The 18,663-nt window shown below is 55.5% G+C and overlaps 1 protein-coding gene across 1 annotated transcript; it reads right to left on the bottom strand.

Annotated features, from left to right (window-relative positions):
* Positions 1-112: 112 nt before the first annotated feature.
* Positions 113-18,457, bottom strand: GID4 (GID complex subunit 4 homolog). The gene is made up of 6 exons (XM_068531548.1): positions 18,050-18,457; positions 13,761-13,820; positions 9,748-9,855; positions 6,944-7,045; positions 5,600-5,730; positions 113-3,004 (listed from the first exon to the last, which is right to left on the bottom strand). Exons 1-6 carry the CDS (start codon positions 18,236-18,238, stop codon positions 2,941-2,943), a joined length of 654 nt encoding a protein of 217 aa, XP_068387649.1. The 5' UTR covers positions 18,239-18,457; the 3' UTR covers positions 113-2,940.
* Between the last annotated feature and the right edge of the window lie 206 nt (positions 18,458-18,663).

The raw sequence follows: 18,663 nt of genomic DNA on the forward strand, positions 1-18,663 counted from the left end.
TCCCCTGCGGGGGGCCCAGAAACCTCCACAGCCACAGGGCCAGAAACGGGGTTGGTTTCTTCTAACAGAACCGTTTTGCTTTAGAAATAGGACAGACTCACTGCTTAAATACCTTTATTATTTTTTAAAAATTATTTGGACATTGATAGCTCTGCAAAATACTTCTCCCGTCCCAAACCCTCAGACCCTTTCCACATGTACTCCCTAAAGAAACAAAATACTCACTTTTTGCCCATTCAAATCTAATTTTTAAAAACATGTAAGATTCAAAATCAAATATTATTTTTCTTTCCCAGAACTCGTTAGTAATTTTAAACCACAATGCACATACTCAATGGCATTTCTTTTTAAAAATTAGCTTATCTGACTATTTATGAGGAAAAAAAAAATCAGTTCAAGGCCTTAGAATATAAATTCCCTGTTTCTGAAAGCAAAAGACATTGAAAAGCCCCCTTGGCTCCCCTGGAGTTTGTGCTGTGCACATCACCGCGGAACCAGCAGGCAGATGGACCGTCTGCTTCACGGGAGGCATCGCTTAGTTACTGGGGGACCGCAGCTGAGACGCCGTCAAGTCTGAAAGGATGGGTGGGTGGGTGGGAGGGGACGACACCAGCAGGAGTGGCGAGGCGGGGAGGGCGGGGTGGAGGGGATCTGAGCAGAGCAGGAGCCGCGTCCTGAGGAGGGGGTGGGGGAGACGGCAGGGAGTGCACACCTGCACTCGTTTCTTAACGACGAATACAAGAGTCAACCAAGAACACCGCACATAGAAGCAGAGGCATGTGGGTTACGAGAGGGCTCAGGAAAGAATAACCTCGGCTGGGGATGACCGCCCGAGCTCCTTCGGGAACTAAGTCAGGGCAGATGGTCTGGGAGTTACTCAGGGGATGTGGAAACCACTCCTTCTGCATCCTCAACAGACAGGTTTGTACGAGAACCAATCTTCATCACAGGTGTGTCCCAAAGAGCTGGCAAAGGGTACCACTTCTTCATCCCCAAACACCGCTGCACTTGACCCCTGGCTCAGCAAGGAAGCCAGCCCACAATAGAGCCCGGCCCGCCCGGGCAGCCGAGCAGCAGTGCCGCGCAGACACCCTGCCCTGCCCACTGGAGGACACACACACGCGGGCCCCGACAGGCTCCAGGCGGACCTCACCCTCGGCATTCTGAGTGGCACCTGAACCCTTCAAGGAGCTGGTTACACCCTGCAGCGCTGGCCCAGGCCTTGTGCCCCGAGCTGGGATTGACCACAGCCAGCCACTCCGCTGCCTTTGGGAGTTTTAAAATCCAGAAAACGTTTCTGACTCATCTCTGGAGACAGACGTGAAGCTTCTCTCCACTGCAGCCACCATGCAACTTTCCAGGGTCCCCAGACCCTGGCCTTTCCAGATGGATGCTTGCATCTCTGCAGGGAGCTTCAGGACTACACAGCCCAGCGGCCCTGACACCCACCCACCACCTTCCCCAACACTTCTCCTTTAAGGCTTCTCCTGACACTCAACCTCAGGAACATACAGTACATACGTCAATAAACCAAAGTCACTTCTTGGGAATAAAAGATTGCCCCACCACGCACCTAGACGGAAGGGCTTTGTGCTTTCTTACTCCGCCCGTGGACATGCATCTCGCGTTTGTTTTGCTCCCGTGGGTTAAAACACTACCTCGTTGTTAAAGCTTTCCCTCCGGTATTCTGAGCAAGTCTTGTAAAGCACCAGCAAATGCCAATCCCCCAAGCCCTGCCCATGTCTGCGGGCTACAGCGGATGCCACGCTATGAAGCTTTCTAAACATTTAAACAACACAACTGCATGCGCACGTGCGCACGCGCACAGACACACACACACTTTGGCACGTGAGCCGCGAGCTCTGGGAGTGCGCATGCTCTCACCCCTCCCCCACGCCAACGCGGCCGAGCTGCGGTTTGGGGAGAGCGGCTCCTTCTGCCTGGCGGGAAAGGGCGCCGCGAAGCACTGCTGTTCCGAGTAGCGAAAGGAGGACGCACAAATGCTAAACTGGCCCCCAAAACGGCTCTCACGCTTAGCGCTGTGACCGACGCAACGCTGCAAAACTTCTGTACCACGTGACCAGTTTCAAACTGCTGGCTGATTAAATATACATTTACAAATAGAATATAGGTATAAAAACTACTAAGTCAACATTTGCTGTTTTCAATGTGAAAACGATAAAATGTAATTCTGAGTAATTGTGCATTTGCCATAGGGTCCTTGTTAAAGGGACCATAAAAATAATTTTGTAATAAAAAAAACTTTTTTTTTTTTTTTTTTAAGTTTAGTATTGCCCTCGAGTTCAAAAGTTTGGAGCAAACGTGCTGAGTGAGCAGGACGGGAATCTGTCCCTGCCAGGGATCTGGAAGCCTTAAATCCTGTGACCTGGACGGCAGGCCCAGGGAAGCTGCCGGCCACTGACCAGCTCAGCGCGGGAATCCCAGGGCTGGCAGTGCCCCAACCCTGCCGAGCGATCGGCCGCCTCCCCGCACAGGGCTCCGGAGGCGCACGGCTGCTGGGCTCGGCCTTCCCTTGAGCTACCAGAGTAAGCAATCGGGGGGCGGGGGGCCTGGTGGGGACCACTGAGCACCAAGGCCAAGGGGGGCCAGGGCTGGAGGGGGGCGTGGGGGAAGGGATGTGCGTCTCAGTGATACAGAAGTCAGCTGTGCAGGAGGAAAAGTGCATTTACGGTAGCTTAAAAACAGCTTAAGACCAAACTGCCACAGAGAGGGAAGAGGAACCGAGGCCGCCCTCCACCTGCCCTTGCTGGTCGGCCGCACTCCTCGGATGCCGTGGGTTGACATTCATGCTTTCTGATGCGAGTCTGCTCGTGAAGAAACAGGAACACACGTTCTCCTGGTTCTGGCAGGTACACAGTTTTCTTGGCAAAGTTCTTTTTTGCCAAGTTCAGTTTATTTGGTTGCCGTCCCGGACCGCTGTCACCGGAATTCGTAGATGGGCGCGCTGTGTTCTGGAACATGAGTGAGATTGAGCGACTGATACCTGTGGGGAGGAGAGGAGGGTGGTGGTGGGGGGATCGTTAGAACATCCTAAAAACCAGCACAGGGTGTGGAACCTGCCCCACCGGCGCCCGCAGAAGCCACGCCTAGAGGAAACGCAAGCTCATCTCAGACTTCCTCAGGGGAACTGAGCTTGGCCTTGTTTCCATTTCTCTGGTTAATCCCCCTGAACTAGGCAGAAAACCTGCTGTTTGTAGGCCCTGTTCCAATCCTGAAGCAATGACAGCCTGTCTTAGGAAACGAGAGGCCAAGTCCTCTGGGGGAGGATGCAGACCAGGCCCCCCACCCCTCCCCACCACCCTGCTTCCCTTCAAAGCTGCACGATCCGCAGAGCGCGGATCCGGAGAGCTTGGGATCGATGACGTCACAGCTGCCCCCCCCCAACCTTAGCGACTTCACCTTCCTTCTCCCTAGACGTGGCTGTTAGAGCATCCGAGGGCTCTGCGGGTGTGCGTCCCCGCGACGGGTGCTCCGAGGAGGGAAGCAGATGAAGGATAAACAGGGCGGGACAGTCCCCACTCGGGGACGCTCAGTGTGTCGGCTCCCCCCACCCGTCCACAGAAGAGTGCGGAGCAGCACAGGGAAGAGCAGTTTATCTCTCACCCAAAACGTCAACAAGAAGGGACGATGGGGGCTTCCCTGCTGGCGCAGTGGTCAAGAATCCGCCTGCCAGTGCAGGGGGACACGGGTTCGAAGCCTGGTCCGGGAAGATCCCACATGCCGCAGAGCCACTAAGCCTGTGCGCCACAGCTACTGAGCCTGCGCTCTAGAGCCCGCAAGCCACAGCTACTGAGCCCATGCTCCGCAACAAGAGAAGCCACCGCAATGAGAAGCTCAGGCACTGCAACGAGAGAAAGCCCGTGCGCCGCAACGAAGACCCAATGTAGCCAAAAAAAAAAAAAAAGGAAAAGAAAGGACGATGCGTTAGCCATCAGAACCCTAACCCTAGGCCTTTGCACCCAGCGGGATGGCTGTAATCCTAAATGTGGGGAAGGACGTGGGGAAACACGAGAAGTGGAACCTTTGCACATCATTGGTGGCAACGTGAAAAGGTGCAGCCGCTGTGGGAAACAGTTCCCTGAAAAGTGAAATATAGAATACACCGTGACCCGGCAATCCCACCCCCAGTGCCCAGAGGAACTGAAAGCAGGGACTCAGACTCTTGCACACCCACGTCCACAGTAGCCGAAAGGTGGGAACGACCCACGTGTCCATCCACCAATGAACAGATAAAGACAAGGTGGTCCATCCACACGATGGGAAATCACTCAGCAATATAAAGACGAAGAGCTGACACACACCGCAACCCGGGGCCCTTCACGGTACGCGGGCCCATTTGCATGACACGTCCAGGACAGGCAAACCTGTACTTAGAGAGAGCAGATTAGTGGTTGCCTGGGGCTGGAGGGGGCGGGGAGGTAGGATGACAGCTCAGGGGGACAGGGTTCCCTCTCGTGCCGACGAAAACGTTCTGAAACTGAGTGCAGTGATGGCTGGACAACTCTGTCGACACGGAAGCCACTGGACTGCACGCTTGCAGTGAGGGGACTGCACAGCAGGTGAGCTGTATCTCCGTAAAGCGGGTACTTTTAAAAGGATAGGAAAAGTTTTAAAAACTCATTTGAAAGCTGAACAGGTGTTGACACCCCAACAACGGCTGCTCCCACAGAGGTCGGGGCTGCATGGAGCCCCGGGCACTCGGTTGTCACTGGGTAGCCCCACGTAGTGTCCCGCAGGAGCCTTCAAAGTGTGCAAAAGTCACAAGAAAATAATTTCCACATTCAGAGACGAAATCAGGTATTTCATAATACCGTCTGCGCTTCAGGGATAACGGGGCACTTACAAAAGCTCAAGGAGCCACGAGAAGGCCTGCAAAGGTGGCAAACGCCAGCCCTCAGGTGGCACGCGGCTGTCACCATGGCAGAGGCCCAGGGCAGGGCCGACCACGCCCGCGGGCCCCGGTCACCGGCCGGCACCAGGCAGGAGCGTGAGCACAAAATTAAAAAGGCCGCTGACAGCCAAGTTCTCACTGTCCACAGTGGGGCCTGACACTTTAGTTACTGATTAAATTGGGGAGGAATAAATACAAGACCTGCAAGATGGAGATAAACAGAGCTGAAAATATTTGCTGCTTGAAAGCGTTTAGCTATGAGTTCCTGTACCCAGAACTTCATTTTTTTACCTCGTTTACTCTGCCCTGTGGACGCAAGTGAGCCCCTCAAGAAATGAGGTCTCGGGCTTCCCTAGTGGCGCAGTGGTTGAGAATCTGCCTGCCAATGCCGGGCACATGGGTTCGAGCCCTGGTCTGGGAAGATCCCACATGCCGCAGAGCGGCTGGGCCCGTGAGCCACAGCTACTGAGCCTGCGCGTCTGGAGCCTGTGCTCCGCAATGGGAGAGGCTGCGGCAGTGAGAGGCCCGCGCGCCGCGATGAAGAGTGGCCCCCGCTTGCCAGAACTGGAGAAAGCCCTCACACAGAAACGAAGACCCAACACAGCCAAAAATAAATAAATAATTAAATTTATAAAAAAAGAAAAAAAAAAAAAAAAAAGAAATGAGGTCTCGGCAGCCGGTCCTTACCATTCCGAGCTCCTGTGGTAATAGTAGCCCTCTATGGAGGCCGCCGACTTCTGGAAGCAGATGTAGTAAAAGCCGGCAAAGGAAGCACCACTGATGTCCTTGATCGTGTGGTCCGGGACCAGGAACTGCTCCTGCACGTGGATGGGGATGGAGGGTCAGCGCCGGGGGCTCCGGCCCCCCAGGCCTCCCTGCTCCCCTGCAGGTGGCTTGATAGGCAACTGTGAACCCCCGAGCCACTCGCATGTTCAACATACGCACACGGCCACCACGTGTCGAGGTCACCAGGGTCAGAGCCGAGGGCGGGCACCGCGGTGCCCACGCCTCGAGAGCGCGTCAAAACCTTCCCACCCCTGAGCCGCGGACTCACGCTTCTGCTGCACCCCAGGAACCGTCGCTAGGCTCCCGGTCACCTTGAGAGCCGAGGGTCACTTCTATGGCCCGGGCCTCACCCCGAGGGCAAGGTGGAGCTCGCTCGCCCTGGGGACCCCCCCATCAGCAGCGGTCAGAACGGTGCTGCTCTCCTCAGACCCCGGGCAGAGCCAGCCCCCTGGGGGGCGAGGTCAGGGGCCGCAGGAGGCCTAGACGGCCCACGGGGGAGTCACCCTGCATGAGAAACTCTTGGAGACCAAGCAACTCTCCTTCCCTTTCCCCAGTCTCTGAAATTGTAGTTTTTCAAATTAATTTTAAAGTAGAGCCTCACCCGACACTTCCTTTAGTGGGTTGTTTAGTTGGCCGGCTGCGGGGCGGGACTCAGGTTTACCCCCGGCACCTGCCTGTCTGCTGCCAGGGCCAAGCCCCCGCCCCAATTCTCACCACAGAAACACAGACTGGGAATGAGGGTGCTACAGGATTCGTCTGTAGGAAAGCTGGCAAGATTTCACCATAAAGCGTCTTTTTCCTACAGGTTGGGGGTGAGGGGTTGGAGGTGGGTGTAGGTTCTCCAAGTGACTTCACACACTCGCCTCCTGAATTCAGTACCCTGTGGCTTTAACCCAGGAAACACCAGAGGGGGCACCAGAGCCACCCCAGCGAGCCCGGCCCGATGGGGTTCTCAAGGGCTGGGGGAAAGCCCAAATTCTGTCCCCGGCCCCGTGCTTCCTGAGCTGGAGGGACCGGGGGCGCCGTGACGACCCACAGCCCGGGCGAGGTCACTTAGGGGCTGAGACAATGGGGGTCTCCCGAGTACACAGGACACTTGGGATGACCCAGCCTGCAGGGTCGCAGGAGAGAACAAAGGCAGAGGACACAAGAGCCGTGCCTGCCCCACACGGGGGTGAGCATGGGCCTCAGGGGCCTGGGGCCCGGGGGCCACACCACAGGCCCGGCACAGCCGGGCAGCCTTACCTTCCACCTCATGAAGACATAGTCCCCACTCTTCAGCTCTTCGTAATCAAAGTCGTCTGAATTAAACGATTTTGCGTACTGATAAAAAGCCAGAAACTTGCCCTGAAAGCCAAAAGCAGAGTATGAGAATGAGGGACAGAGGGGTGGCGGGTGTGCTGGGCTGGTGCCGCGGCCCCTCCAGGGCGAGGCGGCGGCCGGCGGGCAGGGAGCGTCTGGTCACCCCGCGCACTGGGGCCTGGACCCCGGGGCAGACGCCTGGACCCTACGCCTGCCTAGTTAACGCGCCCAGGAAAGGCCGCCGAACGGGGATGGATGCAACCCCGGGCCTTCTCTCACCCCTTACTCCAGACAGACGCAGCCGGACGATCAGGGACGGGGTCTCCATACATCAACCAACGGGGGCAAAGACTCAGGCTGAACCAGCCTGTAGTGCCGGGGTCGGGGGGGTTAGTAAAGTGGGGTCCCCCGACAACGCAGTGGCCTGGCGGCTTGGGGCCAGCTAGTTGAGACCAGAAACAAGTCACGCTTGGTTACGGCAACAAAGCTGTACCTTATGATCATGTTTTTGTTAAAAAAAAAAAAAAAGTACATATACTCAAAAGAGATTTAGGAAAAGGTTAACCCCTGCTTTAGCTTTAGGTGTTTGCCATTACAGATGTTTTGTTTTTGTTTTTTTCAAATATTTAAAGATAAGTATGTATTAATTCTATAAAAAAAACCTCCTGAACAAAAAGTTAAGACAGAGAGGTATTAAGTCACAGAATCTGTCACACAGATATTTTTACTCTAAGTAGATTACGTGTGAGGAATCTTTACTTTATCGCGATAATGATAATCACCATAATCTTTTATCACTTTATCATAATACCCACTTCAAATCTCATTCAGGAAAACTCGAGGGTGAACTACAGTGTCCTGACCCCAGTGTGCAGTAGACATTGTGGCTCCCCGACAGACAGAGGGGCACTCAGAGCCCCTGGGGCCCACGTGGGAGTCTGGGAATCCCACGTGGGGAGAGGGCATCAGGAAACCCTGAGTCCCGCGAAGGCAGCCAGCGCTCCTGGAGGGAAACCGTCCACAGGCCCGACCTCGCACGCCCAGCCCCTCTTTCACTCAAAATAGTTCAACCCAGCCTAGGAAGGCCGGAGTCCGGGTGTCTCCAGCTCTAACGAAAGGCAACAGGAAGTTCGAGCTGCTCTCCAGGTTCTTCACCTGCAGCCAACCAGCCTCAAACTGAGTTTTCATTGGGCCTCAAAGACCTTGCTTTTTGCAGGACCAATTTGAAATGGAAAACAAAGTTGGAAGGAAGACAGGCTGTGTGCTCGCTGGGCTGTGCAGGAGAGGTGGGTGCAGGGCGGGGAGAGCCGGGCGGGGCAGGGCCTGACGGCTCCCAGGGGCGCTCCCCGACAGCGGCACCTTCCAGGCTCCCCAGCTTCCAGACGCTCGGCTCCCGTTCGTACTCTATTAGAAACACAGGTGGCCGTCTACCTCAGTGTCTGCTTGCTACAAGAGCCAAAACATGTATTTAAAATTCAAAAACTCAAGTTTAAATTCAATGGAAACTCAGCATTTGACAGGTGTTTCTTTCCTAACTCAGGTATGAGAAAGCGGCTCACCAACAAGGACGCTGCCTCCTGCAGAGTGTCTGCAGGCGGGGCCCCCAGGAGCCCGTGGGCCCGGAAGCAGGAGTGCGCGGACACAGCCAGGAGCGGTGGCGGGGCCCGGGAGCCGCTCTGGAATCTCCACTACTGACACCTCACCCTGCGGGGTGCAGGGGAGAGCGCACTGGACTTCCTCGGTGTGAAACCGAAGTTCATCCTCGCCACAGCCAGCTAAGCCAAAAGGCTCTAACGACCGGCTGAGAAATGGGATTTTAAAGACACGAGACTCGCGTGGCCCTGGCGAAAAGGCTCGAGGAGGAGCTCTGAGCTGTCCTGAGGAGCTCACAGCTGCGAGCACACAGCCGTGCTTGACAGGCACGGGCGCTTCCAGGGCAGGAGTGGCCCTGAGGCCCTGCCCGTGAGGGGGAACCGCGTGCCTCCACCCCAGGCGCACCCTAAAGGCAGAGGCCGTCAGGGACGGCAGAGGAGGCGGGAAGGGAACGGTGGCTGGAGAGGGACGGTGCCGCCAGCCCCCGGGGGCCCAGAGCAGAGGGGGCAGGAAGGAACAGTGGCTGGAGAGGGACGGTGCCGCCAGCCCCCGGGGGCCCAGAGCAGAGGAGGTGGGAAGGGAACGGTGGCTGGAGAGGGATGGTGCCGCCAGCCCCCAGAGCCCAGAGCAGAGGGGGCGGGAAGGGAACGGTGGCTGGAGAGGGACGGTGCCGCCAGCCCCCGGGGCCCAGAGCAGAGCGGGCGGGAAGGGAACGGTGGCTGGAGAGGGACGGTGCCGCCAGCCCCCGGGGGCCCAGAGCAGAGGGGGCGGGAAGGGAACGGTGGCTGGAGAGGGACGGTGCCGCCAGCCCCTGGGGGCCAGAAGGGAACGGTGGCTGGAGAGGGACGGTGCCACCAGCCCCCGGGGGCCCAGAGCAGAGGGGGCGGGAAGGGAACGGTGGCTGGAGAGGGACGGTGCCGCCAGCCCCCGGCGCCCAGAGCAGAGGGGGCGGGAAGGGAACGGTGGCTGGAGAGGGACGGTGCCGCCAGCCCCCGGGGGCCCAGAGCAGAGGGGGCGGGAAGGGAACGGTGGCTGGAGAGGGACGGTGCCGCCAGCCCCCGGGGGCCCAGAGCAGAGGAGGTGGGAAGGGAACGGTGGCTGGAGAGGGACGGTGCCGCCAGCCCCCCCGGCGCCCAGAGCAGACGGGCACTCACCCAATGCTTCCGGTCCACATCCTCGTCCGCATCCCACTTTCGGGTTAAGAAAGGGTGCTTTTTGCTGATGATTTCTCCTTCAAAGAAGGTCGTGAGGGTTGGATACTCCTATGGTAAGAACCCAAATGTCAAACACGATGTCAAACGGGAGTTGTAACCTTTCACAAAGGAAAAAACCAACCTTGCTGTAATTTCTCCCCAGAGCTTTGCAGAAATGACCACACTGCTGAGCAACCACCCAGACCAGCGACGCCCACGGCCGTGGAGGGAGCCTGAAGTGAAGGGGCTGGGGGGAGGGGGTCTGTTGGATTCCGGGGCCTTTGCCAGAAGCAGGGAACCCCTCTTTGGCGCCCTTGTTATGTGCTGATGGCTCAGAAAAGAATTTGGACAGGTTATTTCTGAATACAAAGCAGACGGTAACTTGATAGGTTTTACTTTCCAAGGCGAATACCCAGAGAGGCTCCAAAATCAAGCTCCATCTCCCTCGTGCCACGGCCCAGCCACTGCTTCTCAAACTGCCTCAGCCTGTCCTTTTTACGCCAACTCTTCAGGTTTGGGGGGCAGGGGGAGGTTGGTAGAATACCTTGATGTATTAGGCATTCGTATAGTTCTATCGCATGAGCTCAGACAGCTTATACGATGGGAAACATTGATAAATCACGTCTGCCCCGGGAAGCCACAACCGCAGGAAAAACAAATAAGCCGTCATCCTGACTGGGTGCTTGGAATACTCTGGACAACCTTGCTACTTGTTCCTCTGATAGTAAGGAAGCACCAAAGATTTTGAAAAAATTAATGGAAGAACAAGTCAACAATGTAAAAAGTGTACCGTTCCTCTGCATTTCTAGAGACCAGCCAACCCACCTGCCAGGTGGCCCCTCAGCACCACCCACCCGCCCGGGTACCTCCCAAGGGTGCAGTGATGACCCACCGCCTGGCAGAGCAAGGGTCACCACCCTAAAATCCTGGGACCATAGCGGTCCCGCTTTCTCCTCCTCACCCCACGTAAGCCCCTCTCAGTAGGCATCAAACTTAACTACCCGTTTAAAATAAATCTGTTCCCATGGCTTTGCCACTTCTCCCGGCTCTCCTGCCACGTGGACAGGGGCTCCCAGAAAGCCCGTGGCTGCTTTACCGCACACACCCAGGCAGCCTGTCCTCGTAGCAGTGAGCTCGAAACACTACAGATTTGCCACCCCCCTGAAACCGCAGCCCTCACCCCAACACTAGTGCTGGGTTCCTCAAACAGATATTTATAGATACAGAGTGAAGAGATTAAAGAAGAGGTAAGTTCCTAAGTGGAAACCTGATTTTTAAAGGTATAAACCAAACTATACTCATCCGTTTTAGGAAGGACTGCTAAGGGAAAAAGTTCTGTGTAAGCTGACAGCGGACTTGAGATGTTAAATAAAAAGCTATAGACAATATATTGACTTCCTGAGTTCTATCAAGACTTCCCTAAAATAGAAGGATAAACGATCAAGTCCTCCTATTATAACGCAAAGAACATACTTATGTTCAAGTCACGAGTTTTCCTAATAAGTGATTCTGCGCCGACTTCTCTCTCAAATGTTTCAGGCAATCTACCAGGGTGACCACAAGGTACCCACAAACTTCCAAAATTAAATAAAATAAACACCTAATGAATGAGAGTCATGTGCACAGAATGAACCAAAACGACAAAGCCTCTCACAGGGCAGGCGAGGACATTCAAGCCCTGACTACAGCCGGGGAGGTGGGGGGGGCGGGTGGTCACAAAGGGGGGGCGTGGCCAGCCCCCCCGCCCCGGGGGTGGGATCCCTGCGCCGGGTCCCACTCCCCTCACTGACTCCAGGCTCACCTGCCTGGAGGTGGCTCCAGCTTTCCGTGAAGACCTGCCTTCTGGGGGGTCAACGTTTGACTGGCCAGTAACTCAGCAAGAACTTCTGAAACCAGCAGTAAACGAGCGCCTGTGGCTCTGGGTAGTGTGACCAGCTCCCTGGTTCAGCCTCGGGAGCGTCCAGAACTGTCTGGAGAGTGCGTGGCAGGCCTGACCATGACACCCCCAGGCTGGGCTCCCAGGCCGGGTGCCAGCCGCCTCCGCTGGGCCTCCCCAGGGACGCCCCTCTCCCTGCGGGTGGCTGGCTCGGGATTGCAAAAGGGAATGTTATTTGACACCCATTCTCACAACTCTGGGATTTAATTTCCACAAGGCACACAAACTTCAAAAACTGTACTTATTTGTGAATGTAAGGCAGATAAGAGGCAAGTTATCTCCCGTGTAACAGTGAATTTTCCCTATTTCCGTACAGACGAGGAATACCATGACTATGACCCAAACCGTTCAGTTACATTAAAGTAAATCACATATTTGCTTTTTCAACAACTATAAATGGAAAAGCAAACAAAAATGGTTAACTGTGCTTTATAACAGGTGTAAAACCATTCAAAGAATCGTCACCCTTTTCTGCATTTTACCAATTATCCAGTGACCATGCATTAGATTTATAACTTAAAAAACTGTTAGACAGTTGTACAATGCTGTGACTATACTGAAAGCCAACAGATTGTACACTTTTTTTTTTTTTTTGGCCGCGTGTTGTGGGATCTTAGTTCCCCAACCAGGGATGGAACCCGTGCCCCCTGCAGTGGAAGCGCGGAGCCCTAACCACTCGATTGCCAGGGAGGTCCTAGATTGCACGTTGTAAATGGGTGAATGTATGCTATGTGAATTATATCTCAGTAAAGGGACTAAAAAAAGTTATTAAAAAAGATGAATTCACAGACTCCTGACGCTCGGGCAGGACGAAGGGCCTCAGGAAACACAGCCCTCCTCTAGTAAAAGGCGGCTTCAGGAGGGAAGGGCCGGGCCCAGGGAAGGGCCAAGCCAGCACCCCGTCCGCTCAGAGGAGCCTGGCTCTAGGTGGCTCGGGGGTGCTTCCCTTCATTAGCGCCACCTGCCCCCGGTGGGACGTCCACAGCACTTCCGTACGCAGTCTGTGGATTTTTTAATCCTACTTAACCATTTCCACAAAGCTTCCTGTGACCATCTGGAATCGGTGTCCACATCCCACGTGACAGATTTTGCTGGTTTCCTTATGAAGTTAAATGTCTGTGTTCTGCGCTCAACAAATGTGTTTGGCCACCTAAGAGTTGAGCGTATTCTGTTTCCTGTGTGTCTTCTACTGGCACAAACCCACGGGTGAGAACCCTTCCTTTTGCTGTCATTTTCTGCCCCTACTTGATTGGATACATTTTCTAGAGGAGGGAAGAGATACCTTTTTGTCTCAACAACAAATTTCACAGGAGATTCTCAGACTCCCGGTGGGGAAGTAGGAGAACAGGGGGAACGGGGGCGACGGAAACAAGTGTTTCCAGACCGAGGAGGACCAGCCTTGTCAGGTCCCTCGGAGCCTCCCACTCGCTGACCCTGCGTCTTCCCCGGGAGACACAGCAGGCACCTGGAGCTCTCACCTCGCGGATGAGGAAATGGAATGGACAGAGGTGACGTCGTGGGGCCAGAGGAGGCGGCGCGAGGATGCGAACGCCGCGGCCCCCGACCCTCGGCCGGGCGGCGCCAGGCCCTCCTCCTGCCCACTCACCAGCGGGAAAAGAAAGCATGCTCTCTCTTGCCTCCGATATTCCCAGGAGTTCTGAGGTTTCAGGTGGTTCAAAGAAAGGAAAACACCTACGTTTTCAAACTGCGAAGACCTCAGTCCTCGGAGGAACGATGCTCGCCCAGAGGCTGAAACTGACCACGACGGTGGCAGCTATGTTCTTACTATGTTTGTTTTCCTCAAAAAGGATTAAAGTAAAATCAGTAGCGTTGGGCACACGGTGACCTGTTTATAAACGTCAACGGTCTGTGAGTCTGTGTGCTTTCCAACAGGACACGTCCAAACTGCCTGCTCTACGCTCCCCCTGAAAGAACCACACTTAGAAATGGGGCTCCTGAATCAGGCCTGAGGAGTCGAGGTTGCTGGCCCTTCAGGACCGAGGCCCCTCCGGCTCCTGCCCGTGGGAGGGGCGCTTACCTCAGTAAGGCCTTTGATCTTCAGATACCCACAGAGGTACGAGTTCCCCGTGTCCACGTGCTGAAAAGATACACACAGCCTCGTTACCAATGGAGGGTCCAGCAGGAGACAGCGGGAGCACGTCCGGCAGGCAGAGGCCCCTTCGAGGCCAGGGCGGCAGGCGGGTGGGGGGCGAGGGAGCCTGGAGGCCGGCTGGCCCAGTGCAGCCCGGGGCTCACAGGTCCTGTGGCACGCTGAGTGTTCAACACTGAGTGAGGCCTCATTTAAGAAACTAGGAACATTTTGTGGCATTTATCAGATCTGGGGACCCAACTACTTCCAATACACCACGAGTCAAACACCAAGGCAGTGCTTAGAAGCTGCAGTGAACTCAGCCAGCCAGTCGAGGTCAGCACCAAAGCAAGCGGGCTTCAACGAAGCTGGGGCGGTCCCACCGTCCGGTGTTGGGGACAACGGTCTCCACCTGAAAAGCACCACAGCCCTGCAAACGTCCTCACCTGCTGACCTGGGCATCGGACGGCATCAAGCAGCTGATCCGAACTCACAGGGGTCAGTAAAGAAGTTGTGTTAAAGGACACACAGCTCTAACCCAAGGCCTTAAGTTTCAAGGATGCAATTCTCACTGAATTTCAATATAGTTTGGGGTTTCACAGCTGCCAGAAAGGGCATCAGGTGGCAAGGATACTTGCTAATAAGACTAAAAACTGCACTGTAAATTGGCTAACATTTTGCACGGATTATCACCTGCTCAAGAATCAGAATTTCATTCTGGCCTCCATCCAAGCATGTGCCTCTCCCTTTCTGCCCAAATTGATCTTGATAAACTCAAACCCACCATAGCGCAGAGAGCTTCAACCGAACAACGGGCCGGCATCTCAACGAGAAAGATAACAAGGCAAATGCTCAGCAAGAAGGTCTTGCAGCACAGCTGTGTCCAACAGCTGCTCTTTTTAATATTCCTTCCACAGTGACCTGGCCTTCACTTCACTCTTAGCTTCTTGGATGGCAGAGGAGAAAGAGAGCAATCACAGTAACAAAACAACAACAACAAAAAGAGCGGTCAGCATCCTACAAACGTTAGAGGAGCTCTTTAAACTGGAATTTCCAAAAAGAAAAGGCACTCCAGAAGCCCATGAAAAGAGGCCCAACCTTGTCAGTCATCCCGGAAGCTCAAATCAAAGCCACAATGAGACACCACCTCACACCCACTAGGATGGCTACAATCAAAAAGACAGACAATAGCAAGTGTTGACGAGGATGTGGAGAAACTGGAGCCTCAGACGCTGCTGGTGGGAATGCAAAATGACGCAGCCACTTTGGAAATCAGTCTGGCAGTGTCTCAAGTGTTAAACAAATAATTACCATATGACCCAGTATTCCACTGGTAGGGAGACATCCAGGAGAAAGGAAGACGTATGTCCACATAAGAACTTGTACGTGAATGCTCACAGCAGTGTGTTCATAACAGCCCCAGAGTGGAAAAAATCCAAACACCCACGGACAGGTCAATGGATAAACAAAATGCCGTAGATCCACACAGGGGACTATTAGGCAACGATAAGAAGTCAGGAAGCACTGACACCTGCTGTGACGTGGGTGAGCCCTGAAACACTGCTCAATGGAAGAAGCTAGACACGAAAGGTCACATCATTGTACGACTCCATTTACATGAAAAGTCCAGAATAAGCAAATCTTAGGTGAAAAAAAAATAGGGGTTGCCTAGGGCTGGAGGGGTGTGACAGCTAAGGGTTCTTTGGGGGATGATGAAAACATTCTAAAATTAGATTGCAGTGACGCTTACACAACTTTGTGACTACACTAAAAAACTACTGAATTGTATACCTTAAACGTGCAAATGGTGTTAATAGGTGCATCGTATCTCAGTAAAGCTGTTACGAAAAACAGAAAGAAAACAGGAAATAGATGAAGTTACAAAAAGCATAAGTATTCTAAGAAGGCTGAGCCCAAGAACCCAGTCCTGGCTGAAAAACCAGATGATGGAGCTATTCACACGCCACTGACTGTCTCCACGACGGACAAGCCGCTCACCAGTCCGGATACAGGGCAGCATTCCTGGGTGAGACCGCTGCCCCCACCATCAGACGGCCCACTCCAAGGGGCCTCCAGCCACCGGCCAGGTCTCCGCTCGGGCCGCCCACTCCAAGGGGCCTCCAGCCACCGGCCAGGTCTCCGCTCGGGCCGCCCACTCCAAGGGGCCTCCAGCCACCGGCCAGGTCTCCGCTCGGGCCGCCCACTCCAAGGGGCCTCCAGCCACCGGCCAGGTCTCCGCTCGGGCCGCCCACTCCAAGGGGCCTCCAGCCACCGGCCAGGTCTCCGCTCGGGCTGCCCTGGGACCTACCAGTTGTGCACCAACTCAATCCCCACTCCCAGCGGTTCACAAGGAAGTTGGCACCTGACAGGAATTCAGAAACCACACACTAAGGACAGGGAGAGGAGCTGCTACAGTAACCAAGGCGAACTTCTCTTTTGACACTTGGCTACCCTGCCACTTGTCCCCGACCCCATCCTAAACCATCAAACTCAACAAGGGGCACAAATTCAAGATCATTGCAAACATGATCCTCACCAGGGATCTCACTTCTAGAATTTTATGATTAGCTGCAAAAAGTAAAAAAGCCTATAACTGCTTACTAAACTCTCACATTTGAAGCAAGAGAAGGGGGATTACCACATTAGGCATCTCATTATGAAGACTGAAATAACTCAGCCACGGGACTTTTTTTTTTTGGCCGCACCTTGCAGCTTGCCGGATCTCAGTTCCCTGACCAGGGACTGAACCTGGGCCACGACAGTGAAAGCACTGAATCCTAACCACTGGACCGCCAGGGAACTCCTATTTTTTTCAATTACAATAAATATCGTGGCTCATGATAGATACTTAAGTTTATAAACCAAAGATACAACACAGAAATGGAGTTCTCCCAATCAAAAGAAATTATCTATTCCCACAAAGCATTAAGAAAAAAGAGGCTGATGAATGCTCTGCAGTTAGTGGAAAGAAAACGCATCCACAACTGTTTTTTGGGTGGGAGACCTACTTGCTTAGAAAAGAAGCTGTTAAAGATTTAAAATTATTAAAGGGCAAAGGGCAAGCATAAGGAAAAGACACTTGCTACGTTCTGTCCTCACACAAGACCTCAAAGCTTCTGGAAAGCCTTTCAAGAGGACAGATGTTTGGGGGGGCTTTTGGGAACAGCCTAGGAGGTGAGGTATCAGACTAAGGACAAAGGGGCAAAGGGAGGAGGAGGTGGGTCCTGATGCAGGTCTGGGCAGCTAGAGAGGAGGAACAGTTTTCTAGGAGGGAGAGGAAAACGAGTATCAACCACTGCCAATCTCCTTGGGCTGGGAAGAAATGTCAAGTGTGCTCCCATTTGCATGAGAGGGGTGAGGTGCAGGAAAGGGCCGGGACAGGTGAAGCTGCAGTTCCAAAGCCATTAGGGGCTGGCAGCAGGTTCTCAGAAATCCAGGTCAAATGGGGGGAGGTGGGTGGACACGGGAAGGAAATACCGTATGAGAAATAAAGCGGGTGAGTTACATTTCCCAGTACGTGAGTATTAGAGACTGGGAGAAAGCCCTGGCCGAGTCGATCAAAGTTAAGAACACGAAAGAGGGTCCCCTGGAGCCAGGAAGGAGGAGAACAGAGGTGTAGGACAGGGAGGTCTGGGCAGACAGGCCAGGGAGACCGGGAGTGGCCTGGAAGTGGCCAGAGGGCAGGGGTAGGGAGTATGAGAAGCCTGGGCCAGGAAGAGGCTAGGGGTTGGGGGGCTAGGAGGCCAGCTTCTTAACAGACTATGAGGAGCCCACCCAGGATGAGGGCCCGGCCTGGGGGGGTGGGGCAGGAATCAGGGTGGGCTGGGGGTTCTCAAGCTCAGGGGCTAATGGAGGGAGAGGGCTGAGGAAGTCCCCCAAGGAGAAAACCCCAGGAAAAGGAGGCGGGCCCCAGGGCCTGGGCTTCCTGGGACCGAGGAAAACGTAAGGGGCAGCAGGCACGTCACAGGCCTGGGAGGGTCCCGAGTCAGGGGGAACCACTGGAGAGCTCTTCGGGGTCCGAGAAGGGCTAGAAGGAGGGCTGGTCCTGGGGCGACAGGCCACGGGGAGGCAGGGCCGGGTCTGAGGCCGCCGGTCCCCGGCTCTGGCCCGCAGAGTTGGGGTGCGCCGGAGGTCTCCCGGCAGGCCCGGGCAGCAGGCCCGCCCGCGGCCGCGGGCTCGAGGGGGCGGCGGCGCGGCCCCGCCAGTGGGCGCCGCGAGAGGCCCGGCAGCCGGCTCACCTGCAGCACCACCTCCACGTCGTACGAGTTACCCTTGCTCTTCTGGTGGCCGCGGAACTTAGAGCCGCTGTAGAGCAGGCTGGTGGCCACGCCGGGCTGCTGCGTGTTGATGGGCGGCGGCGGGATGAGCGAGGCGGCGGAGGCGGCCGAGGCACCGGCCGGCGGGGGACACTCGGTGCGGACCGGCATCGCGGGGTCCCCCGGAGCCAGGGCTGGGGGAGGGGGAGGAACCGCCGCCGCGCGGGAGCCGAGGAGGCTGCCCGGGGGTAAGGCGGGCGCGCGTGTGGGGCGGGAGGGGTCCACCCGCCGGCCGCCTGCGGACCGAGCGCTCCGGCCGCCACCGGGACCCCGGGACCTGAGATCAGGGCCTCCGGGTGCTAAGCGAGCCCCCTCCCCGCCTGCGCTCGCACACACACACCTTCCGATTGGCTCCAGCGCGCCGGGGGGCGGGAGCAGGCTAGCGCGGCGCTCCTGCCCATTGGCGGCTGGAGACAGCACGTGGCGGGCACCGAGGCCCTCTGGGACTTGTAGTCTTCTTCCCGAGGCGCGGCGCGGGGGCGGGGCCTGGGCGTTTGTGATGCTGATTGGCTGCGGCGTGCGCTGAGGCGCGCGGC

The sequence above is a fragment of the Eschrichtius robustus genome, chromosome 20 (assembly GCF_028021215.1).
Source record: "Eschrichtius robustus isolate mEscRob2 chromosome 20, mEscRob2.pri, whole genome shotgun sequence".
NCBI lineage: Eukaryota > Metazoa > Chordata > Mammalia > Artiodactyla > Eschrichtiidae > Eschrichtius > Eschrichtius robustus.

Bases quoted from the DNA above. Each gene is read 5' to 3' on its own strand.
- GID4 (XM_068531548.1), bottom strand. From the start codon at position 18,238: ATGCCGGTCCGCACCGAGTGTCCCCCGCCGGCCGGTGCCTCGGCCGCC. The intron at 13,821-18,049 runs GTGAGCCGGCTG...GTATCTTTTCAG, and splicing joins ACGTGGAGGTGGTGCTGCAG to CACGTGGACACGGGGAACTC. The intron at 7,046-9,747 runs GTGAGTGCCCGT...TTTGGCTTTCAG, and splicing joins ATGTGGACCGGAAGCATTGG to GGCAAGTTTCTGGCTTTTTA.